Here is a 27,648-nt window from a genome sequence, read left to right as displayed (position 1 = left end):
AAACTGCTTGGCTGGCCCTCATAGGTTAAAACATAGGTGGGAGGAGTAAACAGAACAGAATTCTGGGAGAATGAAGCTGAGTCAGGAGTTGCCATGATTCTCCCACTCCAGACAGACGCAGGTTAAGATCATTCCTGGTAAGCCAGCTCGTGGGCTACAGCAGATTATTAGAAATGGGCTAGTCCACGTGCGAGAGCTAGCCTAGAAGAGGCTAGATAGAAATGGGCCAAGCGGTGTTTAAAAGAATACAGTTTCTGAATACAGTTTCTGTGTAATTATTTCGGGTAAAGCTAGCCGTGGGGGCGGCCAGGTGCTGGGGAAGCAGCCTTACCGCCCCTACTACTACATGGGATTAAGGAGCCTGACCCAGCATGGGACAGGACTCGAAGCTAGCCTGGAACCCTGGAACCTATGGGTGAACAACACAAACAACTCTATGTGTGATTGACAAGGAGCACAAGCTTCCTATGGGAGCTTCAATGAAGGTCAGTCTTGGAAACTGCCAATTAAGAGAAAGCAGGACCCATGTCGCTGAAGCTTCTGGAACCCAGAACTCCTGGGCATAGTCCACCATCTAGCCCACTTTCCCACAATTCCCAGTGGCTGAAAGAGTTCTATGTAGGGAAGGATAATTAAGAAGTAAAACATCTCAGTCCGTTTGTCTCCAGTAAGACCTGCTTTCCTACTCTTGAGAATAGCATAATGCAGGAAGAAAGCACAGATACCTTACTTCATAAACAGGGCATCCTTGGGATATATTTTGTTGTAATTTATCACTGAAAGTTTAAATGTATCTTGAAGTGTAAATATTGATGCACTGCAATACTTGGTATTCTACATAAGACATGGACCAAATAAAGACAGCACATACAGTTAGTTCCTTAGCTATGGGATTACAACCCAAGGCCATAGCCTGTGACACCAGTCTCCAAAAGAACCGAGAGTTCAAAGACAAAGAAGACTTGCTTTGAGACAAGAGATGAGGTTCAGTGGTGGAGAACTGCTTAGCACAGGAGGTCCTGGGTTCAATCTTGAGGAGGGAGAGAAGAGAGAGAAGGGAGAGAGAACACTTGGACTTGATACCCCCAACCCCAGACACACACACACACCACAGGACAGCATTAGAACAACAAGACCAAAGACACTACAGCTGCCAGCTCTTACCACTTACATGAGCCAGGAATGCTGCCTCGAGCACTCAGATGACTAAACACTTTTTCATACTGGTTTGTTCGGCTGGGGCCCAAGAAGACATTCCTAGTACTTTTAAAATGTTATGTTCCCAACCAGGGAACCTACTTATGTTAAAAAAAAGAAATAAGTATAGTAAAAGAAATCTGAGTTAAAAGTTTTATTCATTCAACATCTCACATTACAAATATTTAAAAATTATATGCATACTGGTATAAATAGTCATTTGCAAACTATTTAATAACATTAATTCTTCACTAGCACTTCAACAAATGAACTCTTTTAAAAAAGGAACTGTGTTATATAACTTAAGAGTAGAACATACAAAAATAGGAACTTAACGTGAAAATGACTTTAATAAAAAAATGAATTACCCTTATTTAAAATGCTAGAATAAATACTACAACCTCCCCATACACAGTAAAAACTATATGGAAATTCAGCCAAGTAGTACAATTAACTGACGCACTTAAATAACGCTTCCTTCTGATAATATGAGCAATCACTGGGAAATCAGGGATTAGTAAAAACTAGACACCCACTTGCTAAAAGTTTCACTTCCAAAAAAATATAACAAAAATCTGATGAAATTATAAAAACTAATTATACTTTAAATTTTAAAAATATAAAAAATAAAACAGTTGAATACAATATTGTCCCAATTCTTACAATGCTATCACAGTAGCTTTAAAATAAGATAATAAAATAAAGCAAATGACCAAAACCTCTTTATTCCATTTTTAAAAATAATCTCAAATTTACATTAGTAGAAAGATTGATTTCTGATTCTTTTCTTTAGAAACACCAGCAAGAAAGAGGATTACTCTTAACAGTAGAAAATGACATTTTTAAATGTCTGCAATTAAAAACAAAGAATTACACTGCAAAGATCTTCCAAAGTGTGAGATAAGTATTGCACATAACTGGAGTGAGCTTGCCACAATTCATCACATTCAAGTTTTAAATCACCTTTTAACAGAAGATTCAACTCTTCAAAACAAAAGGGGTGAATTATCAAGTCTTTCCAACAGCACTCTCATAAAATGCTAAGTTCATTCACTGCAAGTTTTATTTTGCATTCTGCAGAGGTCTGTGTATGGAGAAGTATATATATTATACCAAAGCCAGGGGGGCAGGGGTGGGGGGGGGAGTTCCTTTACATAGAAAATAATCAGAAACACTTTATTTTACATTGCAAAAATAACCATGTAATTACTCTGTAACTACATTGTAAATACATGGCTGGTGCCATGCTAGTGCGCTAGAACTACATGCTTGGTAAATTGAAGTGATAACCCTAAAACTTGTAAACTAATTACATGTTAATTATGTTTGAGTTACATGGTAACTCCCAACTACAATCCCATGTAATCTGAAGGACATGTAATCATAAAGTTCAGAGTAATAGATAATCATTGTTTATGCCCTGTAAAGAAGTGGAACCAAATCATCTGTAAACACGCTTGTCACACAATCACAAGTAAATATTAGCAGAATAACAATTTCTTACCTTAGTCATGCATACTAACATTACAGACCTGTCCTGTGGCAGGCGATTTTGTTTTATTATATAGAATTTAAAAGAGCAGACATCTCTGAATCAAACACATAACATCAATTAATTAAGATTAAAAATGGTTAAACATTCAGCCAAAATGTCTGCATTTTATGAATAATTTTAAAAACTTAGTAAGAAGCTGTAGACAATTTTGTTATTTTAAATTTCTACCCTATGCTCATACATTTAATTTTTTTTTTAGGAACTACAGTGTTATCTTGTCATTTTCATGCGAATTTTTTTCATTAATTTGTGACTTTACATAGACTATTTCTTAAATTATAGGTACACCAATAGCTGGTGCTGGGGAAGGATGTTTAAGCAACATGCTTTCTCTTCTCTGCAGACTCTAAAATAGCATTGCCAGTGCACAACATTCATAATTTAAAATGTATGCAGAGCACTGAAATGTATAAAAAGCAGAATATAAGAAAATAAAATTTATTAAAATTATTTATATTAAAAAATGAAGTATATGAAGATCTCTCAGTAATAAAAGTACAAAAAGCTACTCTTTGCAATATGAAAAATTGAGGTATTGCATAAAGAGATATCCCGTCAGTGAAAAGTGTGCCTAAAAATGTTCACTGTTGGAAAAACAAGATATACAAAAGTAGTGCATAACAAATATACATCATGTGCATGACAAAATAAGTTAGCTACAAAACACTGTACCGAAATTCAGCAGGTCATGTACAAAGGGAAAATTATTCAAAGCTAGTTCTCAAGCAGTGTTATTTCTTAACTCATCACGCCTGTTTACTGGGTAGGAACAGCACGACGGCACACCCCAAGCCACCTACAAGCAGTAAAGAAGAAAAAGAGGCAAACGAACATTCCAATTAGAATCATGTAATTCAGGAGAAAAGAAAATGCGTCCCTGACCAGCTACAAGAGAGCACCCTCCATTCATTCGCATGACTGCTTTGCTGTTCTGTTAGCAGGGGAGTCGCTGACAGCGGCTCCTTCTTTCTGTTGGACTCTTAGACAGCAAGTGCCTCCATTTTGACCTTTGGGACTTAACAGGTGTAGTTCATTAAAGCCTGTGTTAAAAATAAAGGGCTGCTTTTCCTACAGACATCAGAGGGATCACCAGCCAGGCGGTGACACAGCACTGCGGGGCAAGTCTTTGGTTCTGAAGGCTCCAAGATGGTACTGTTAGGTAGCACAGGGAGCAAGAGCGCACTGAGGCTGCTGCTGTCAAATGCTTTGCACACTGATAGTCATCCTCTGAACTACGGTAGGGCATTTAATAAGAGAAAGTCAATTCAACGAAAAGTTCCGTCCATGACCAGGGCTTCAAGAGACTATTTTAAATTTACCTCTGAAGCATACTGTTCAAAACATAAGAACATCTTTCAAAGCTAGGGTTGTATTTATAATAAAGCATGCATTACTTGATGAAGTTGGCACTTCAAACACTATGTCCCATGCTAAGTTCGGAAAGTGTATGTTATTGTACTTTATAGGAAGAGTAAGATAAACATACGGACTTTTGCACAGATTTACACAATTACTTAGTTCAACAGTGCAAAAACACTTTGCAACTACTTGACTTTTTTAAACCTTCCCCCCCTACATTTTCTATGTTACAACTAAATTACAGGATCCCAAAGTAACTTCAAATGGAAAACAAAGCCAATGGGCAGCCAATTTGTATGCTATTTTCATCTTCCAGTTTTGGCTACAAGTGTAGTGTAACACAAAGTCAAAAATGATATCCTTGAGGTATGTCTAGATATGTTGTTTTCCAATGTCAAAATGGAGAGCAAAGGCCGACAGCTGATGACCTAGTAAATTAGGATATAGAGTTTCTATATAACAACAAAATAAAATTTATGCATTTGTTCTTCTGTTTCCCACCAGATATCATTTCTTCTAGCTTTGGTAGGCTTCCTGGGGTGTGACTAGGAAGTCAGTGAAGTAAATAAATGCACTCCCCTCAGTAGTTATGTCACCTGATTCTTACATTCGGAATTTAAGAATTATTCCAAAGAAAACAAACTCAGCTCTGCCTGCTTTATTATTTTCTGATGTATGATGCATTTGAGGCATGATTAAACCATACTTAGCCTCAAAGCCCTTCTGGTTATGCTGCTCAATCTTGTTCATTGTTTGCTTGTTCTGACATACTCTTTCCTGTTAGTAACTGTTAACTTCCTCCATTGCTGTTAAAGAATGAAAAGGGATAGAAAAGATAAGGAATGAAAGAAAAGAAAGGAAACGGCAAGAGCACTTCCCTGGGGGAGACTGTGTCAGATTAGACAATAGTGTTACTGTTGGTGGTTATCTCAATAAAGTATTCTTATATGTTATATCATTACCAGCAATTAAAAACCCAAAATATTGTCTCATTTCTCTGTTAATATTTCTCTCCTCTAAGAAAATGCTGCAGCAAGTTTGGATCCTCTTGGCCTCCAGCAAAACAAGAGAGTTAAAACTTGCATGCACCATGATGGCAATGTGGAAAAGGAGTTAAACACACTGTTTGTAGTGACACGAGAGTCTACAAAATACCTATGTTGTAGGTTGTTCTTTCATTCTACTACTGTTAGTTACACACTCTACACAGGACATGCCAGCGTGAAGAGGCTGAGGAAGGGTCAGAGTGAACAGAAGAGGGCACTTCTGAGGCCTGCAAATGAGCTCTGGAGTCATTCATCCTTCAGTTCCAGCGGAATGAAATATGCCGAGGGCGGTCACCACCTTCCTTCACCAGGGGCTTGTGGAATTCCCTGCCAGCACGAGAGTGAATAGCAGCCCAGCAATATTCACAGTAATACTGCAGACAGGTAACATTAGCACAGAAAAATGGAGCGAATTTCCCCCCACAACGGGCCCCTTGACATTCATCACACAGTTGGTCATCCAGGACATATGGCTTAACCTCCACCTGCAATGGAGAGATAAAAAGGGAGTTGGCATGTCAGAACCATGTGCAAGCACACTTTTATCCTGTGCCTATGTGTTAAAGGGAAGGGGCAGTGATGCATTTACTGAAATGAAGACATCCATTTCAACAGAAGATGCTAATATCTATCATTTTACATGCTTGTCTTATTAAAATAAACTTTCAAACAAAAGAACAAAAGAAGAATTTTATCAGAAATCATAAAGTAAAACCAACTGCTTAGAGCATTATGAAATGAAACTCAGGTTTTCCTCAGAAACCCTTGTTTTAATTAGTGGATCTAGATTTTTTTTGGTCATTATCAGAATTAAAATTTAAACAAAACCATCTAAGTGCTTCCATCTTCCATAAAATAGCATACTGCAAGGGTTAGTGGGCAAGAAGATGGTTGCCTTTTTTGCTCTATGAACTTCTGAGAGGTTGCCAAGCTTGGCTGGTGGTTTCTTTTAAGTGTCCACAGCTGGAGTTCCAGTAAACCCTGATGTGGCTGTGGTCCTCACAGCTGAAAACCTCACTTTATTCCTTGTCAATGAGAGTGGTTTACCTGACTCAAAAAGTGAGAGGTGATTTTACAGAACTGGGTTGTTCCAGTATTTAGTGGGCCAATATCATCTGAGCCTCTTGAGCATTAGAACAACCGTTGTTAACTCACCTGCTATAAGATTGGTTATGATTTTAGTCTTGGAGACTCCAGGATGAAACTCCCTAGCACTTGTGGAAGGGCAGGTAGACTTTAAGCCCCAGACTCTGCAGTGGTCCTAGAGAGGGACTGAACACTGACCCACGGGTTTCACTAAGCATTTCTAATGATAAACCCCAGCTGGAAACACATTGACGGGGAAGTATGAATGAAGAGCAAACAGCATGTGACTGCTAGAACAAATCCTGCCTGTCACCTATAGGCAGAGCTTTCTCTTTATGTATACTGGAAAGCGACCACTGACATAGACTATACACGACCTGAAACACTGAGCACAACCCACCAAGTTGACTTTCTATTTTAGACTGAGAATAGCACAATAAAATAACCAATGAAGACTTCAGAGTATAGTGTCACAGAGTGTTCGATACCTACATCAGACACAGGTCTCAGAATAGATGGTGCACCATTTCTGGAACTTTCCAAACACAGTCCAGGACTTACCCGTTTATCTATCTCTCCATGCTGTAGCTGAACAAAGCGGGCACTGATAGCAGCTATGTAACTCTGTTGATTAGAAAATGCAACTCGTCCAGCTCCTTTTGGGTATTTGAGCTCAGGGTCAGTATCAATCCCAGCATAGCAGACACCTCCATACAGCCGATCCATTATCATGGCAAGCTCCACTAAAATGAGAGGAGCAGAGACACAATCAAGAAGACTTAGATAAATCACACCTACCGTTTCATGGAAACAAAGTTTATGTGACTTCTGAGTTTGCATCATAGTCATTATTAAAATCAAAATTATTATTGCAATAACTTTTCTGCTGGGTGAGTATTTATTCATTCAACAAGCTGGTTGGTTTATAATGTGCTGTCTTAATTTTCACAACCTATGAAATAGGCAGTAATTTTCTGAGAAAATTCAGGCTCCAAGATGATTGGTCTGTCACTGGTGACAGGGACCTACATTTGTCTGCTCTGGGCTGCACTGCTGTCATATCTGTACTGGTTAGGAAGGTACTGGTTACTATAAACAGAACATTAGAAAATTCACTCGTCGATTCTTTGGGAGCCCTTCTCACTCCCTTCACCACTGAAGCCCGGCACCTTTGCTTACATCTAGTTATTTACTAGCATATATTGCACTGACTGCTCCTTCAGAGGACCAGCGTTTGATTCCCAGCACCCACATGGCAACTCACAACTCCAGTCCAAGGGGATTCAATGCCCTCTTCTTGCCACTGGGGGCATTGCACATAAACTCAAAGCTCGGAGTATTTCAGTCAAAGATCTTTATATTTCACATGCTAAAGATACAGGGATTTTGTCTAACTGTACCAGCTCGTAATGGTCGAGGAACACCACCGACAAATATTGTTTTTCGTGGGTCAAGCGGCTGTGAGCCATCCATCACGAAGTCACTGTCACTGAGATTCCAGGGCCGAATCTGCACCTAAGAGTGTGTAAATCAAAATGCTCATATCAAAAAAGTTCAAAACTATTGCAGAGTATTTTACGATAACCCATTTTGTCACAAACCAATAAAGCTGTAAAACTAAAAGGCTTAAAAACTGCTTTCCCTATCCTTCATTTCAGAGTAAGAATGTTTCATGAATAGTTCACTTACTATGAGCCAAACACACTCATACATCCTTCATTACCTACAAGTTAGCTATTTTTCAGTTTACTAGGACCTCTATTTTACCCATCCTTACAATATCTACATAATTAAAATTTAAATAAAATAGGACTCAGCATATTTCCAGGAAATGCATACTTACTATTGATACTAATGAATCTGTTACATTGCAAAGTAAAAATATTGCTAATGTTTGCAAAAAGTTTTTAAAGTTTATTTATTTTTATTTATTTGGGTGCAGGTAACTGAACCCAGATCCTCTGCAAAGGCAGCAAGTGTTTTTACCCACTGAGCAGTATTACTTTCATAAACACTTTAGTGCTCATTAGCCCAACCAAGAATAATGTGCCTAAGCCAGGCCTGGTTGTGCAGTCTTGTACACCCTATGTACCAGTTTGATTTATCCTGTGAGTGTGTGATGTCCTCAACCATAAGGTCTTATGATCAAGTTTTTGTTGGTAGCTAAGAGCAATGGCAATAGCCTATGGTGTATTCCACACCTGGCATTGGGCTTTTTGTCTGATAACCTATGGCTTTATGTGGGAGCACTGTCCCTCTGTATAATGTAACTCTAATTCCCTCCTTCTCAATGTCTCTGTCTGCCTCCCTCTCTCTATGTATATGTACACACACACACACACGCTTATAAAATAATATAAAATAGTTTCAATATGTTTTTTCAAATATCTGCAGTGTTAGTTAGTTCACCCAACCCCTTGTCTGCCCTACCCTCTCATTCTCTTCTTCACTTAAACTTCCCACTTATAGCCTAGAAGGTGCTTTGCAGGCTGCTGGGGAAGAAAAGTCATGAACAGTCTTATCCAGCTGTGAACCCTGTGAGTTACAATAACAACCAGCCTGGCAGAATTGGCCGTTGGTGGAAAACTGGCATGAATGTTATGGGAGTATCCAAGAGTTTTTTTATTGGCCTATGACCTACTTCAGAAGACAGAAGTTTATGTATGATACCATTAACTGGGCCAAGACACTATGGTTGGATAGGCCATTGGCTCTAGAGGAAAACCTACTACTATTTTGCTAAAGGGACATAATATCAAACTGCCTTCTAAATATTTATCCTTCTACCCACAGAATAAGCAGATCTCACTGTTCTTCAGAGAAGTTTCTTTATGCAGTGGATAGTGGTTAATACAGAGACTCACAACTGGCTAAAGTGCAGAGAACATGTGACTGCAGAGTACGGACTTAAATGGATTATCTGTCTCACACTCCCTCATCTAAAAGGCTCAGGAGAACTGAGGAAAAGGGAATGGGAAGACTGTAAGAGCTGAGGTTGGAGAGGACACTGGAAAATAGAGTCTTCCCAGCAGCTGTGGTTGCCTGCACAAGATCAAGCAGTCACAGCTCCAACACCGGTAGGGAGAAACTCATAGGGCCTCCTCCCTAATGCTTTTGGCAGGTGGTGGCTGCTAGGGGAGGGACAGTCAGCTTTCTTCAGTCCTGTGGCCCATAGTTGGCACATATATACTAATATGAGCACTAATTGGACTCAGTAAGTATTTAGAAGGAGGAGGATGAGGATGAGGAGAGGGAGTGGGAGGAGGAAGAAGAGATGATGTAGTTAGGAGGAGGATATAGGGGAGGAATGTTTTCTAAAAGCTGAAGGGGTATAGTAGGGCATCTAAATACATTGTATTCACATATGAAATTACCAAAAAATACATAATAAAACCTGTTATACTCTATTTTCAAACATATAAATTTAAGTAAGAAAACAGGTGAATGGAAGCATAAACAAAAGACAATTTTATACTACACTTACTGGTTTATCCTTGATGGTTGGACTTGATACACACAGGTAGAGTTTTCCATCTTCTTCAATGCATGCATCAATGAGAGCCTGGACAGAACTTTCATCTTGAAACAGCAGGAATGCATAGCCTGAGACAGGGGACAGAAAGTAAGGCTTACATGCTTTCCTGTGTTTGTCACACATAGGATAAACAGCTTAAAGTAAAATTAAGGGAAAAAGAATAGAAAATATGAAAAATTAAAACAATATTCCTAATAAAAGTCTGAACACATCAGTAGCTCATTTTAGTAGTATCTTTTTAAAAACACTTCTCTCTCCTGTGTGTATGTGTGTGTGTAGATCATGCATGAAGGTCAAAGGTCAACTTGCAGGCACTGTTTTTCCTTATTTACCATGTGGGTCCAGGGGGACAGAACTTTGGTTGTCAAGTGTGGCATAAGTATTGAGTCTTCTAACTAGCTCCATTTGGTAGTAGCTGGAAACATTTTTGCAAATGTGTAATTAAAATTAAATCAAAAGTATATTTGTAGAAAATTTGAAAACACACTTTGAAAAATAGAAATTTTAATGAAAACTTTTGCAGTGAAAGTAATACTTATGAAAGCGCTCAGTATTAGACAACCTGAGAATAAAATGTGCTTCAATAATTGGAGTCTCAAGACTTACCTTTTGGTGGAAAGTAAGATTTGCTCTCTGCTTTATGAGGCCAGTCCACAATCAAAGGGCCAAAGCGGCGGAAACTAGCTGTGATCTCATCTAATAAGAAATAAAAAATGTTGATTTAAATCTATCAGTTTTAATAGTCTTTTAAATATAAAATCACTTTATTGCAATGAAGTCACAAATAAAACCTCCCAAAACTAGAATGTGGCCACTCAATTATGTGCCCAGTTCCAAGTCTCCACACCTCAGTGAACCTCTGAACAGTCAGAACACACATTTTAAAGATGTAGGGTTTCAGATTGTCACTATCAATTACATTTTTATGTACTTATCCAGCACATAAGAAAAGGAAAAAAAACAAAGAAAGAAAATATGACAGAGAGAAAACTAGAAAGCAGCTAGTTATCTTCTTTCAGGGTTCATGTGTCCATTATCTACATCCCAGCTTTCCTCATCACCTGGTATCACCCTTCCTTGCTCTCCCTTTAATAAAAGCCTATCTCCAACAACAGTGCAAAGAGCTCCTGTATTACTTCATGGCATCACACTCAGGACTGAGCACATCTGCCTCAACCTCTTCCTTACATCTTTCTCCCTCTAGTTAGATACATATAGAGCCAACTTATCTATCCATCATCCTTTACTGACATTATCCTTTATAACTCTCAATACTACCATTGGTATCAGCTCAAAGCAGCTCAAAAGTTGCTCTTTTACACCTCTATGTGTAGCTTCCACCGTCAGGAAATCAATACTGATTCAATTACTCTTCAGTGCTCGGACTCCATTCAATAACCCAACACAATCTTTTCCTTTATTTTTGATAAAGAATCCCACCCAGAGCACATGCTGCATCAACTGTTATATCCTTGAAGCACTAGACTTTTTCAGCTCTCCACAGTCAGTCTATATCAGTGGTTCTCAACTTGTGGGTCGAGACCCTGCAGTCTAGCACAGCCCTTGTTTGGTAGTTTCATGCTGTGTATCCCAGACACAAATACTACCAAATGATACTGTGTCACTTCATCTTTTACTTAAACACAACTGATTCTGGTCATGTGGATTCTCTGTCAAGGATAAGCCATTTTCCTCTCTGTATTTGATTAGCACTTTGCAAGGAATACTGTGTTACTAGCAGCATTCTGCTGCATTTGTCATGCCATTTATTAGAAGGCACCACTGATACATATGTAATCACCATGATGGCTGTCAAATGTTGGTGACCTGTTTCCACTGTTCCTTCTACATTTGCTCATCTGTATCACACAGTACTGAAGAGCTCTTCTTTCTCTTCTTGTTATTTACACACACACCTACTTCACTCAAAAGGTTATAATATTCCAGTTCTAATTCTATTTTGATTCTATCTATCTATCTATCTATCTATCTATCTATCTATCTATCTACCTACCTACCTTTCTTTCCCTGAGACGGCCAGTGGGAACTCATAGGACTTTCTGACCGTTCCCTGTCATTTTACAAAGCATTTCCATACTTTGTGGCTCATGAAGATATTTCATCATATCTTGTTTTCCTGCCTCACCACTAAATCATGTCAACATATGAAATGCTTTTTTATAAAGCAGTCTGGATTACTTTTAGCAGCAAAAAACTCCTATATCCTCATAACTAGAAGATATTATTTCCAAGTCTTCTTCAGTAGACAAAGCTAGGAAATCAATACATATGCAAACAAACATGCTTATAACTCTTTATGTATTATAAAAACCAACATACATATTGATATTTCCAATGCAACCCCAACATCTCATGGGTTTTCCTAGCCTTGTTCCTTCCCTTGGCTTGTGCTTCCTTCAATCAATAGTGCAGTCTATTCTGTATACCTGTTTCTGCACAACTTAGCTTAAACGAGACTGATTTGCAGAAGAATGCTGCTAGGCTGACTTGGAAGTTGTATGGTTCATAAGAAACTTTTTCCTGAGCAAGGTGAGCTAGATGGTAAGAACAGAACTAACCATAATACTCACTATAAAAGGAAAAGCCTCAGCTTGTGTGATGCAAAGCCTGCACCCTCTTGGCTCCAGGTTAAGAAAATCAAATCCAAATGTAACAAGCAAGGCTCTTTTGCCAGAGAGGAGGATCTCAGTCTCCAGGGCTCCTGGTATCCTCTCAGGTGTTCAGTGGTCCATCTTTATTTACTATATTTCCATGACTACAAGCTAGCATTTCAACATTGTTGCTTTAGGGGCATTGCCACAGGATACTGGGCTACCCGACTAGTACTTGGACTGTTCAGGTTATGTCCAAGTACTAGTTCTGGTTTTGTTTCTGTTTCAGATACAAAGCTTATTCAATTTCAAATAATCTGCCTCTCATCCCATGTCCTATAGATAAATTCTGTAATTTTTTACTGTACAGTTCTCCAGAATACAATATTTTCAAGCTCTGCACTCTGAGGGTGATAAGGAGAATGAGTGTGAATGGAATTGAAATTTCAGCAGTTTTATCAAGATACTTAACAAGTGTGTTTATTATAATCTTTAACCTTTTAGAAGCTTGACAAATGCAATCTTAGTCTAAGTGACAAATAATTAAATATTATTAGATCTTACAGACTATTACAGAAATAAATTCTATTCTCTAGAACATGAATTACTCTATTTCCACTTCCATTCAGAAAACTAAAACAAAAGAAACTGAAAATATCCAAGACTGTAAGGCTGCTGGTCTGCTACTGTGGTTTTTATTAGGGTAACTAAAACTGAGAAATGAACTCAATATTACTGGGTAACCAATCCCTCCACACCGACTCAGGTCTCAGCACAAATACTATTTCCTGAAAGTGGGTTTCCTTAGCCACCCAATCTAAGAAGACTCCTTGCATGCTAGACCTTGTAACACTGTTTGCTTTCCAACACTGCTCTCTGATATTTTCTCATATGCTTACATACTTTCCATGTACCTTCCCCCATTAGAATGTAGATTCTGCAAATGGGCCCTTCTGTTTTTCCTCTCTGTATTTGATTAGCCCAAGAACAGTACAGCTGTTTAGAGAACATGTACATGTTTGCTGAATGAAAAAAATATGTAAAATTTAATGACTTTAAGAACTTTCTTCTAGTAGTACAGGTATAGAATACATATTTTTATTTTATTTTATTTTTTTTATTTTCGAGACACGGTTTCTCTGTAGCTTTTGGTTCCTGTCCTGGAACCAGCTCTACTAGACCAGGCTGGCCTTGAACTCACAGAGATCCACCTGCCTCTGCCTCCCAAGTGCTGGGATTAAAGGTGTGCGCCACCACCGCCTGGCTTTAGAATACATTTTAAAAAGTTCATGGTTAGTCTAAAATTTGAAAATTTGAAACAATGGAAGGTAGCTAAGAAAAACAAAAACAAAACCCAACAAAACTGGACAAAACAGAATAAGGGCATTTAAGCCCATGCTGTCCACAATAGAATCCTTGGGACATCTCTGGGGTCTTCCCTCTTTCTACTGAATTTGGTCATTGCTTCAGCACATCCCCACAGTCCTGCTTCACTTCCTTCTGCAACTAATCTTATGATATGACAGGATGACAGGACAAAGGAACAAGGTGAGCAAGACTAAGATCTGAGCAGGGCAAGACAGGGACTATAACAGCAAACTCTGTACAACTTCCCCATGGGCCACCATGCTGCTCTAACACAGAACTTCCTGAATATACCTTCGTCAATGTCAGGAGGCAATCCACCCACAAACACCTTGCGGGAATATCGTTCCACTCTCTCCCCGTTCTGGTGAGTAAAGCAGTGAGGTGAACCCAGGCCACTATGAAGAGGTTGATCCCCACGGCCATCATCCAGGAATCCATCTTCCATCGGAAACAGTGAAGACTGACCTGAAACAGAAAGCAGAACAGAAAGCTAATAGGAAGGGCTCCTCGTCACTGGTTATCACACACACCAAGAAAAATATGAATGATAAAACTGCTGCTTTTATTTGTTCACTACAGGTTCACTTATGCTCTTGAATTGTTATCACCTTAAAGTCTACGGAATCACAGAGACTATATTTGGTTAAACAGGAGGGCTACTTAAGTATCATCCCACAGGAATCCAGAAGCTTCAGCATGAGAAATGGAAGCACAGTTGAAGAGAACACTCTTTTGAAAGCTGTTGGCAACAGACTGCATTGCCTTGACAGTGCCCTATGGCAACCTACACAAGGACAAGGAATATTAAATTTGGCTATAAAATGTTGGTTACATAAATTTCTTTAATAGACCCAATTGTCTAGCCTCTGCATACTTTCCTAAGAATGTACTTAAAATGAGCAAGTCAATTTTAAGTGGGTACTCATTTTAGTTTACATTAACTAATAGGATATATCAAAGTTCATTTCATGTTGGTACACAATTCAGTTTCTAGTCTTACAGCATTTAAGATCTGGAGGCATGCTAAAGACATATTAGCTGAGTGATTATTAGCTTACCAAGGATGTCATCTGCTTTGAAAACTATTCTAAAAACTGAAGTTCCTATTCTCTGGAATACATAGAAAAGGAGAAAAGACTAGAAATGCCAAATGCCAAGTCTTCCTATACTTACCTGGCAGGAAAATAGAAATATCTATAACAAGCAAAGCACAGAGGCGCAGAGAGCTTCAGTGTCCCGAGCTGCTGTGTACAGATGCTCTCTGAGAAACTGCCAACTGTATTCTAGAAATGATCTCCAGTCTATTTACTGGAAATGTCGCACTGGAACAGTGTCTTTGTCACAAATTCATTCTATATGCCATTAGTAAATTATGACCCCAAATGGCTCTACAACTTCAGATTATTTTCTGAATGATCTTTTTTTTTAAAAAAAAAATCACACTTTAAATTATTTAATGGTTTTATTTTCTTATAAAATAGCAAAGTATTACAGATAAGAAAATTAAGTTTAGTTGAGAGCTTCTAGCAAATGAATCTCTAAAATTCCCTATTACTTTACAGCATTTGTAGAACTGTTCATTTATTCATCATATTTAATTAAATAAATATATAATGTTCACTTAGTAAAAGAAGCTGATGTAAGTTCCTTAAGTATAAATGACTCTTCAATTAATGAGATATATTTTAGACAAGTCTAGCTTTTAAGGAATCAAATATTTAAAAAAATTCTTAAATTCTTCTAAGGAGTTAAAAAAATAAATCTTCAGCTATAAGTCAGCTAAATAGCTAGTCCTACCATTCTGGTAATTTTTCCAGCTCTTTAATGTCTACAGCTCCAACTATAAGACAGAGATTCTGAAAATGGCAAACCCATCCACTTCCCTTCACTCCTTCCCCACAGAGATTAAAAACTGGGAGAGCAAGAGTCCTCTCCATATAGAACTGATACATTCAAAAGTGAAAAACATTGATGTTACCTCTCCTTCGCCCATAAGTCCTTGCTGCATGTCAAATGAGAAGAAAAAACAAAAAAACAAACAAAAACAACCTTTCAAACATTGTCAAAGAATCCACTGAGATTTCATCTATGAGCTTTTGAAACGGAAAAGGAAAGCCACATTCTTCATTTCCTAGTCTATGCATTAAAAAAAACCCAAAAGCCAAAAACCAAACCAAGGAATTGGATGGTTATGATCAGTTTCATGCATTTTTAAAAAGAACTTCAAAGACAACATAATCGTTACTGAATGTCACTTGTTTTAAAGGAAACTGTTGACTGTAGTCAATATCAAAGGGCCAAGACCTTATGAACCTAAGGTAATGTGCAACATGATCTACACCAATTACCACTGTGTTAATTATACTTTCTCTCAGATTTCCAAGCTAATAATTTAGCAAACACATCAATATTGAATTCATGTCTTTTCACCATTACAGAATACACATCTTACAGTATTTTTTCTAATCCTTGCAAATAGAAGATAATCACAACAAATGAAAATTTTAGGCAATTTATATATTGGCTTTAGTCAAAAGTTTTGTATCCCCAAATAATCAAACAAACAAAAAATCCACAACCAACCCAAACCTCTACCCAGTCCCAAATGTTCAAAACTGAAGGTCGGGCTTTGTCGCCAAATCAGTTGCAGTTCAAAAGAAGAGAAAAGGTTTAATTATTGAATCCTCAAGACACATCATAAACTTTAAGAGCATCCTGAGAAAATGCTCTCTCTGAGATGAACTGGCACGGGGGCTCATCCTGTTCAAGGTGAGTCTTGGCTCAATTTGACATTTCCTGACCCCATGGTCTTACTAAGTACAGTGGATAAAACAACCTGAAGATTTGACCTCATGTATGTCACGGGTCACATAGCCATTTGCCATGATAATGAGCCGTGCCTATGGCTGTAGTGACCTCACTTTACCTACTTTCGTTTTCCATGGTTTCAGTATTTTTCATGGTACATCTCAATTTGAAAATATCAAATAGAAAATTCTAGAAATACAATTTGTAAGTTCTGAGTAGCATTATGGAACCTGGCACCTCTCTTCTCTACCATGCCCAAGATGTGGATCATCCTTTTTGTCCAGTGTTTTCATGCTGCATGTGCTACCTGCCTGTTAGTCACTTCTGAGATATTTTGAGAAAGACTATATTCATATAACTTTTATTACAGTTTCATTAAATTAAAAGCAACAACATTAAATTATTGTTGTTAATTTCTTACATAACTCATCTATAAATAAACTTTATTTCAGGTATGTATGTATATATGTACATATAGGAGAAAACATTTAACACCATCATCAGTCTTTAGGGAACACAGTCCTGCTGGTTATGTAGAACATGCAACAGGGACTGAGGAGAATTCCCTGTATGTAAGGGGGTGGCAGGAACAGAATATAGGTGAGATCTTAAAGGAAAAACAGGAGGAGTATCAAGATTGCCATACCACAGGGTGCTGTTATGTTCACACAAAGAATGCAGCACAAGTAGTATTTGGCTGGGGACTGTGTTTAAACAGGACATTCTGACAGGCTCTTAGACGTTAGATGTCACTCTAAAAACTGCCACGACACCACTTTCACTATTTATCTTCTAGATACAACACAAATCAATTTAACTCGGAACTAACAGTTGAGTATTTTGCAAAATAAAATTAGGTTTCATACCAAAATATATTTCTACCATTACTACATAGCACTGGACTCCACTCAACTACTGGAGTAAATAGATTAAAAGAGTGCTAAGATTTTCTTCAAGGGAAGCCTGGTAGGTGTTCAATTCTGATGAGTTCAGGGTTAGCAGGTAAAGAGCTACTTTCCAACTTACCAGACAGAGGTTAGAAAGACAAGTGACATCACAAAAGTGGGTGTCTGCTTTTATAAATAGAACATTCTATTTAGACAACCACTTCAAAGACAAAGGAGTTTGAGAAGAGAGTGTCTAAGTTCTATCTAGATTGATGCTACTTCAATTTCTGAGAAAAGAGATATTTGAAAGAGTAGCTTTTAGAAGCTACAAAGCCAAATGAAAACTCACATGGCTTCCATAAAAAAATTAACAAAGCCCCAAAGCCTTCAAAAACAGCAAGAGCTATAGATAAAATAGCTAAAATAAAGTACCTTCAAAAATCTTCAAATGTGAGGTCTCAATTTTTATTTATGTACATGAAATTAAGTGGTTAAGAGGGATGTAAGGTTAAATTCCAGGATTAATTTTGAAAACTAATCAGACACCTTTTCCCATATTAAGGAAAAAAGGTTGCAGGTACATAATATTTACAACCATAAAACTTGAAAAATCAAACAGAAAAAAATGGTGTAAACTAGTATGGAAAATAATGACGTTTGAAACTTAAAAATGAAAATGTATTCTTTATTTTCACTTATATTTTGTGCATGTGAATTTTGACATGTGACATATGGAAAAATAAACTGCAGCTTTGACGAACATGCCAGCACAATCAGAATCCAAGTAGTAATTAAATGCTAAATGCTGCCTCTCTATCCTATGGAAAGATTTACTAATGCCCCTTCCCCACCGACTCCAAGTTATATTTGGAATAACACTGTGATGAAATACTTGCAACACAGACTTTCCTGGGGAAAATATGTCACACAGACTTCTAATCTCATGAACAGAAAATATAGTTTGTCATTTGATGTTTTGCAAACACAAAGGGGAAAATTCACAAAGGCACACATGTTTTGGAAAAGTTCTAGTTAAGTCAGCTGAAGTACACTATGTTAAGAATTTCCTCAAAGTGACTAAAGTATCAACTGTTATGATGTATTAGATACATGTTTGTATTGCTAGACTGTTATGACTTTTTAAAGAAACATTTCCGTATTGCTAAGTTAGAGCCTCTCAGTCTCCATTAGAGTTAAAATAAATACTATTTGTAGGCCCTACCTTTATTTTTATTGCTCACTTTGGGCTTAGTCTTCAATGATTTAATGTTCAGAACTAAAAATAATCAAGAATAGTAAACATATGCTTGAAACATTGTGGCCATAAATGTCTCTAACTTCTAAATCTGTGTTATTAGTTCTATTGATAAGTGCTTCATTTATAAAACAACTCTACAGGACTGCTTATAAATGGTTTTCTTATCAGCCTTATACTCACAGTCAAAGTCCCTCTAGTAAAATGTTCCATTAGTCCGGGGGCTAGAATTGCAAAGAAGGTACAGAAAATTTGTTCTCTCTCTCTCTCTCTCTGAATGTATTTCATTATAAAGGTGAGTTTCTATTTGTTTCTTAAAAAGCATCTTTTCCCCCCTTATTTCAAAGTATCCATATCAGGAATTCCTATTATGTGACCCCTTTTAACATGTGCAAATATTATTGTATTGTGTGTAGCAGTGCACACACACACGCATACACACACTAACATGTAACAAAGAAAAGATATAATTCAAAGACCTAAAACTTATAGTCGTTAATCTTTGAACAAAAGGGGGTAAATACTAAAAGCTGATAGGATGCCTATATCTGAGATGATCAAGGCATATAGTCCAACAAAAGTGCAAATAACAATTTTAAGTGACTTTATAATCAACCTCTAATAAATTCACTATCAAAATTAATTTATAAATATAGGTTATAATTAGAATTTCCTAAGTCACATCACACATATAGATTATAATTAACATTTCCTATGTCACATTAGTAATTTGATACAGTAGCATTGAAAGAATATGAACATGGCCTATATTTTTCTTAAGTAAATTATACTCTCCTTTTTTACAGATTTCGGTCCACATCCAAGCCAACAATCTCCCTCCTTCACTCTAAAACTTATAATTAAGAGACAAAACATCTTTGACAGTTATTAAAAGATAGGTCTCAATGCCCCTTCTCTGGAATAAGAAAACACTTGATGCTTCTAAATCAACAACAGACATCATCAGAGGGAAAGAACCACATAAATGAGTTCCAAAACCTAACATTCTGTTGTTGTTCTGGAACCTTTCTTGTGACCAAAGTTTATCTTTTAAACAATTCTAATGGTTAAAATAGTAGAGAATGGAGAATTGAAATAAAGATTAAAGGAAAAATGACAGAACAAAAGTACACACTTCTCTTTTTAGTGGAGGTGGTAGTGATTGTTGGTTTCCTTAGATAAAATTAAGCTTCAACTTAGGGATGAATAAAATTAATTAATCTTCCAGTCAACACCTAACTTAGTGCTTAACTAAGTCATACCAGAAGAAACTCAGAGGTAAATCTGGCTCATATTTAGCATTTTTGCTTAACCAAGAAATTAAGTTTCAAGCTTATGTTTCAAAGCCATAAAACACATACGCTTATTACATAAAATTTATTAGTAAAAGACATTCGTTATGGGTTGATTTTTTTGCTCCACACCCAAAATTTATATGCTCAAGTCTTACCTTTAAGGACTTCAGAATATGATGGCTTTTAGGGATAGTCTTTTGAAAGGTAAATATGAGGACCTTTGGTGGGTCCTAATCACACATGACCTCTGTCCTAAGAAGTTAGGTTGGAGATGTGTAAAGAGGGCAGACTATGTAAGGAGAAGCCATCTTTACACCAACAAGAAACCACTCCTGGGCATGCTTTCATCTTAGACTTCCAGCCCCCACGAAGTGACTCCTAGCCCCACGAAGTGACTCCTAGCCCCACAAAGTGACTCCTAGCTCCCACAAAGTGACTCCTAGCTCCCACAAAGTGACTAGCCTACACAACTGTGAGGAAAAATTGATATTTAAGTCACAGTTGGTGTGCTTGTTACTGATCCCTCAGCAAATTAATACACTAAATGCATTTAAGCCCAAGACTTTTCCCCAGGAAAAAAAGAAAAAGAAAACTTCTATAACTAACATTTTACACCAAGGTATCAAGCTTTTATTATCCATTTTTTAAAACAGCAAAAAGTTGAGGGAATTACATTTAGAATTGGAAGTTTGGGTTACTTATCTCAATAACAAAGAAAAAAATGTGTTCACCCCAGACAACTTTTACAGATTCATCTTAGTAATGCCTTGTTGTTGTCGCTCCTTTTTTGTAAATCCTTAGTGTGCATATTCTCAAGCAAAAAGAAATATAAATGGATGGCTTTAGTTAGACTCACTGTGTGCTTGGTTTGATAAGTGATTTAGCTGTATTTAATACTCAACCCTGCAAGAAGGGAGGTTTCTGTAATTCTTGAGCTTGTCTTCATTAAGCACATTTACTATCGTATATTAGCCTTCCAAGATAAATACACCCGAAATCTGACATAACCTAAGAGCATAGCTACTAAGAATCAGAGCAATAAGATCCATTTATTATAAAAGTGGTCCATTTGCAAGGATGTTTTATAAAAATACCCATGCCTAAGTCAAGGTGCTGAAGGTTTCACTGTCCTCCTTTCCTAAACAACTCTGATTTCATGACTTTTTAGTAATCTTTTAAAATTATTTTCCCTTACATTTTAATTATGTGTATCAGTCTGTGCACATGAGTACATGTGCCTGAGGATTCTAGAGGTGTCAGATCTCCCTGGAGAGTAAGTAACAAGTGGTTCGGAGCCTTGGGTCATCTGCAAGAGCAGTACGTGCTCTTAACCACTGAACCATCTCTCCTGCCCCCACTTAAACAATCTTCTAGTATATTTGACTTTAATACTAGAGAATGACAGAGTCAGTTCCGGCATCTGCTCTGCCCACAAGTTTCATTCTTCAGTACAAATGAAAACATCGGCATCTGGTCCTACTGGTCTCCTACTAAAAACTAACACTAGGTCACATCTGACAAAACCTAGTCTGGACCCTGTAAAGCTGGATGTTAAACCTGAGACCAAGGCAATCACGACTTTATACTCTTGGGTCTGCCTTAAGGAGCCAGAGTTTCTCTGTTTCTATTATCTTTTTAGTTTTCTTCATCATCACATCTTTCAGTTTGAGGTGATATTAACCCAGTCAGTATATTTTTATAATAAATAAAACTTCTATATAAGCAGCAGTGGAAATGAAGCATCTGGCCTCCTTCTATAGTTTATGGACCATTAAAATTTCAAAACAAAAATGCTTGGGGAGAAAGGTCATCTTTATTATTTTTCCTTTGCCAAGAAATCATCACTGAATAAAAATTCATAAAAATAAATATTAATAGAGATAAAAGGAAAGGCAAAACAAAAAAATCTTAAAATTTAAATATGTTCATCTTTAAGAGAAAGTTACCAGAGAGTTTTTCTAAGATGAGTCTCACAGGCAAGTGATCCAACTGAACAACTTCATGAGGAAATTAATATAAAGTCAACCACTTTGCCATATCTCAAATCTTGGTTCACTGTAATTTCCAGTACCTGGACCTGAGCCTGGATCTAGTTTACAGGAAAAAGTAAACCTTGCTCCATGGAAGGGCTGTCCTCCCCAACTTTATGCCATCACTACTAGGTGGTAGGTGTTAGCTTGATACCTTTGTGCTACTATATGACATTATGAGCATATTTTCAATTCCTCCATTACTATTTGCCATAGGCAAGATGGTTTTGTTCATTTGTTTCTGTTTGTTTAAGAAATGATGAGAATGCAGCAAGAATAATTCTTGGAGGATAGAAGATCTTAAGAGATTTGAAATTAACAGAAATATGGAAAAAATATCAGGAACTGAAGAGATGGCTCAGTGATTAAGGGCTATTCCTATTCTTCCAGAGGATCCAAGTTCTGTTCCCAGTACCTACATAGTAGCTCATGGCCTGTAACTTCAACTCCAGGGAATCCAATGCCCTTTTCTGGCCTCCACAGGAACTGGTACACATGTGACTTACTCATACAGACACATACACATAAGCAAAGAATAAATCATACACATACTCACACGCATACACACTAGCAAATAAAAAGAAAAAAAAGACTTCTGTATTTCACCTATTTTTTTAAAATTGTGAAATCAAAAAACAGATATGCACTTTAAAGTTCTTATTTCTGTGAGTAGATGCCTTTGCCTTCCCTGTGATCTGTAACTTACTTCTGGCATGTATACATAAATGGAGTATTTGTGGGCACCTGAGTAGTGTTTGGGCCAGGTAAGGGCCTCTATGAAAGGAACTGTAAAGGCCAATCCGTCTTCATTCTTCAAGCTCTTCTTGATGATAATGAATGACCTTCTCTTTGGAATGTAAAGCGCTGCCTCTTCCTGGTGCTAAGTCTCTGGTTCTCCTCTCTTCTCCTGATCTCTGGTCTAAGATGCTAACTAGCACTTAATGAAGCTGATCTGTGTCATTATGGGATCCACATTCACTCCATTATTTCGGAATGGAGAATCAAGTGGCTCTCAGTATTTTTTAGAGAAAATATCTGTCACAATTTTGAGGGGCAAGAATTACTGCTAAAATAGGTGACTAATAGCAATCTACAATTATCATTGTGGAACAAATAAGTGTCACTTCTGTACTTGTTGAAGCACAAATACTATGTTTTCTCACCTAATACTAACTTCAGTTTGTGCACTTCACTAGGGTAAATCAATTATCACTTACCATTAATAAGCAGAGAACTATCGGATCCTGGATATGAATAGTTTAGACGACCTGAAGGTAAAAGAAGGCCGTTACTGATTTTTTTTCATAGATGGTTTAAGCTTATTCAATAACAGAGCTGAGTTGATGGCTTCTAAAATGCAAAGTATTTACAAATCTTCATTTTGGGACACAGGTTTGTTGTTCTCGGGATGTATTAAGCACTGATGCACCAAAGGGGAAAGTCTGAAGGTGATAAAGTCCCCCCTCATATTTAACTACTCATAACATATTAACTATATAACTATTAAGTCATTCTCATTTCCAAGTCACCACCCAATGTACTTTTCATTATACTGCTGTGTTCTGACAACCTATAATAACAATCTTCAAATCTTTGTCCCATAAATATGAAATATTTTCATCTGTGATGGTTGTTGCTTTTTTAAAGGATGCACTTAATCACAGTATTTTCTTATGTGACTTTTTTCTAAGAAAAAAGCCAGACTTCCGCAGGTAAAGGCATGCTGGCAGGTTTGAATTTGGGTTTTGGGTGGTACACAATGAAGGTAGAAAAGAGAGTTTGTCTGGCTTTTACATTTTAGAAAGAGCTCAAAGCCCTGACACAGACCACAAGCACACTAAGCACTCAATAAGTGCACGGTCATTTGACTTCCAAGTTTGAAATGGTTCATAAATTTTGAAGCTAAAACCACTATTTAAGAGCTACTCCCAAAAAAGAACTTGTGAAAGCACTGAAATTGTTGGATGAACTGTCTTACAAATTCGCAAGGGAAGGCAATGGGATTTCTCTGCTTTTAAGAAATTATACCAAAGCTACAGAGAAACCCTGTCTCGAAAAAATAAAAATAAAATAAAATAAATTATATTTCTGTTTTTTTGAAGAGCCTCTACATGAAAAGTGAGCTAACTAGATCACAAATCCTTATTGAATACATATTGTGTACACTCTAAGTTTATAAAAAAAATCACGGAAGCACCATTTTTAAGCCTTCAAATCCTACATGTTCATCTTTACCAAAATTCAGAAAAATGGTGGAGAGCCCCCATCAAGTTCTGCTGCTCATCTAAAGAACGGGCAGAAAAGCTGGGTTGTCAATTCTCTGAATAGTCAGGAGTAGCAGAATACTATCTATCTGACTCTGAAGCACGGAGATTCCTTTAGAAGTCAGCACTGAATTATTTTGGCCATACAGAGCTGTGAGTCTCATGGGCAATGGAGGAGTAAAGAGGAAGCAGAGTGTCTGCCAAGCCTTCTGGCTGGAGCAGGCCTTCTCTGAATGCCAGCAAGACTGCCCAGTTCACAGAGACTAAGAGCCAGAGCTAATGCACTCCTATCAAGCCTACATGGAGCACTAACAGACAGCTCTTTGGGAGGGAACTTCAATGTTATAACCTTGTGACTTTGAAAGGAACTTCTTTACAAACACCTCATGTCATGAGAAGAGAGGGCTGTCCTGTACTGCCAGAACCTGTAATGAATCCATGCCCCAAACCTGGGGTCCCACAAGGGAAAACCACAACTGACTAAACTTTGCCACTGATTTAAAATCAAATAAAGGGGCTTTCTGAGGTTAAATTAATTGCCCTCTTAAGATTTCAGCTTACTGCTATTTATGGAATGAATGGAAGAATGGAGAGAGGGGGAAAAATGAAAACTGATTTTGATATTTCAGTTTCTGCCTAAATACTGGCTTATACTGATATACAGGTCAAGTAGGCAACTCTGGTAAATGCCATTGGAACTGCTTTAAACTAGAGCTTGGATTCAATTTTTGTAAATATATGTATATTTCCTTTTCTTTCTTTTTTTTAAAGAATAGACTTGAGATGCTGGAAACAGGAACATGGCATGAACTGTTTAAAACCTGCAGGGAGTGATCCTCACCTGATTTTACTAATGAAATGTATGTCTAGATTTTGTTGCTATGCAACCCTCTAAGCAAATGAGTTAAGAGGAGCAATCCAAACCATTTTCTTTCATCATCATTTTTAAAGATGAATTAAGAAGTCAATACATAAATATAACACTTATATTGGTTAAAATTAAGTTCTGAGAAGCGCTGATTCTAGTAAAATTAAAGGTTGAGAAGAGCTGTCTCTGTAGTTCTGTGGATTTGCCACAATTTCTTTGGTGTTAGCACTGTAGTTGAAGCTGGGGCTGTACCACATGAGCCAAAGTGTCTCTTATCTTAGGCTAAGAAAGGCTACAAACAACAAAGGGAATCCAAGTGACAGATGGCCACACTGGCTGGTCCAGTTGAACAAAGTTCAGACTCACTAGAAACACAGCTTTTGGGTACTTTCTGAGGACAGAGAAATATTCCAACTTCACAGACAAAAATTGGCTCTGCTCAGGTGTGTGCCCCACTTTAAGGTGAGCAACCTTTCACAGATGGTCTGCTCCTTAGTTTTCTGAATATAGCAGCTCTACCCTGCACCCACGACACAACACGACCCTGGAAGCCAGTGGCAGTGTTCCTAGCTGGAACACTGAGAGTGACCCTCACCCTCACAGCTTTAGCTTGGCCTCGTAAAAGGCTTACGGTCAGGCAAGCACTAGCTTTAATCATGAGGTCAATACAATACCTGTGTGATATCCTCCCAAAACAATCAAGAATTCTTTCTCTCAGTTTTAAAATATCAGCAGTGACATTAAGAAATTTTTTTTCTTTTTAAGTTTCATAATGTTTTTTTCCCAAATTTGTAAATTCTTTCTATAACTAATGAATCTAAAAAGTCATTCATAATTACAGGTAATAATCACTCTCAATTTCTGGAAATCCTCCCAAAACACGCTTCATATTATGTAGAAACTGAATCTGCTATAAGCTATCCCCACTGCCCTTCTGTGGCTTCTGTCTTCTTTGTTCTGTGACTGTCAATATTGGTCATTAACTTCCCTTACCTATTCCATGGTTAAGGTCCTGACTATTCCTTCCATAGATCCACAGTGGGTCTCACTGCCTGTTCCCAGGGAAGGACTGGTTATTGTGTCTCACAAGTACTATTACTTTCAATCTTAGTGTTCAGATAAATGTATAACATGAATCCAAAATCACCTACTGATACAGAATTGCAGAGTATTATCCTAAGATTTCTCTGTACTCCACCTATTCATTCTGTCCTTTTACCCAAATTTTGGGTCTTTATGCTAATTTTATAGCTTTTACTTTTCTAAAATATCATATGGCTGAGATCACAGAACCAAGCCTTATCAGATTGGCCTTTTCCACTTACCGGGGGCTTATGGTTCTTTTATGTCTTTCCTGGAGCTTGAGAGCTTTTAGTATCACATCATATTATTATATGTTTTCATGGGACTACTAAAGGATATTTTGTTTATTTTTAAGTATAGCAATTATTAGTTAACCTGTTAGAAACATCTATTCTTGGTTTTCACTAAGAATACAAGCTTTCTGAGGAGATTTATCAAATATTTTCAGGGTCATGTTTTTTTCAAGACACTTTTCCCAAAATGGAAATATTTTTTTTAAATTAGCTCACCAAATCTTACTTTTGGCCACACAGCGATAGTCAGTCTTATGTAATCATTTCAGCTACTGGATACTTCTCTTATCTTTTTTTTAAATATATAATAAATGTCCATTGGGACTAAAACTTTTATTTAAAACTTAGATGTCATAAGTTCATTCTACTGAACTTAAAACAACAGTAAGTCACAAATAAAGAATAAAAATAATTGAGCTATGTGAATATAGATGTAGTGCAGTGCCTATGATTTTGTTGGGCTGGTTATTTGATAACTCAGCTATCTATGAACATGTTTTGGTATAATTAAGTTCTGAAGGAAAAAGGATAACATTAGGATTTCAGGCAAGTGAACCTACCTGATGGCTAAAATTCAATCCTTTTGCTTTTGCTATTGACTATGATATAAATACAAAAAACAGTACCTGATCAGCAATCCTAAGGGACATCATCGCCAGAAATGCGATGTGTCTCTGGAGGCAGCTATGGCATTTGGAGCCAGAGTCTAGCATATATCATATGAAAGGCAGAGGCTATATTTGTAGACACGATTCAATCTAGCCAAATATAGGCAACTGATACAGTGTGACCCTGGGAAATACACTACCAAATTCTACAGTTAGAAAAGGTCTGGGCACCGGCTCAACAGGTCCATCCTGGGCATCTATGAGTTGGAAAGAACCACTACTTAGCAAATGATGAACTTAAGTTAATAAGAGGACACTGTGTGTATCATGCTCTTTTAGGACTAAGCAAGCTTGTCAAGGAGATAACAGGCAATGTTCTAGTTTATTAGTAATAAATGCACAGGTTACTTTCATAATTAGAACTTATTTTCCAATGAGAAACTCAGGTATTATTGCCACATATGATTCAGCAGAAAATGCTTAACGTTAGATATCATGC

The 27,648-nt window shown here is 37.3% G+C and overlaps 1 protein-coding gene across 4 annotated transcripts in view; it reads right to left on the bottom strand.

Annotated features, from left to right (window-relative positions):
* Positions 1-1,336: 1,336 nt before the first annotated feature.
* The window catches only part of Cpeb4 (cytoplasmic polyadenylation element binding protein 4), a 58,318-nt gene continuing 32,006 nt past the window's right edge, over positions 1,337-27,648 (bottom strand). The window contains exons 3-10 of one of the 4 annotated variants that reach the window (XM_041675852.1): positions 23,251-23,301; positions 15,737-15,760; positions 14,050-14,223; positions 10,385-10,474; positions 9,728-9,846; positions 7,644-7,758; positions 6,805-6,986; positions 1,337-5,642 (exon numbers count right to left, since the gene is read on the bottom strand). In XM_041675852.1, coding sequence (XP_041531786.1) covers positions 5,415-5,642; positions 6,805-6,986; positions 7,644-7,758; positions 9,728-9,846; positions 10,385-10,474; positions 14,050-14,223; positions 15,737-15,760; positions 23,251-23,301 — 983 coding nt within the window. In that variant the 3' untranslated portion in view covers positions 1,337-5,414. The remainder of the gene's footprint in view (positions 5,643-6,804; positions 6,987-7,643; positions 7,759-9,727; positions 9,847-10,384; positions 10,475-14,049; positions 14,224-15,736; positions 15,761-23,250; positions 23,302-27,648) is intronic. The other 3 variants (XM_041675853.1, XM_041675854.1, XM_041675855.1) reach the window with 3 other exon arrangements.

The sequence above is a fragment of the Microtus oregoni genome, unplaced genomic scaffold (assembly GCF_018167655.1).
Source record: "Microtus oregoni isolate MIOR12 unplaced genomic scaffold, Mior012 000027F_ref0000203, whole genome shotgun sequence".
NCBI classification, from domain to species: domain Eukaryota; kingdom Metazoa; phylum Chordata; class Mammalia; order Rodentia; family Cricetidae; genus Microtus; species Microtus oregoni.
The sequence above is the reverse complement of the archived record's forward strand: the minus strand, read 5'-3'. Positions and strand labels throughout refer to the sequence as shown.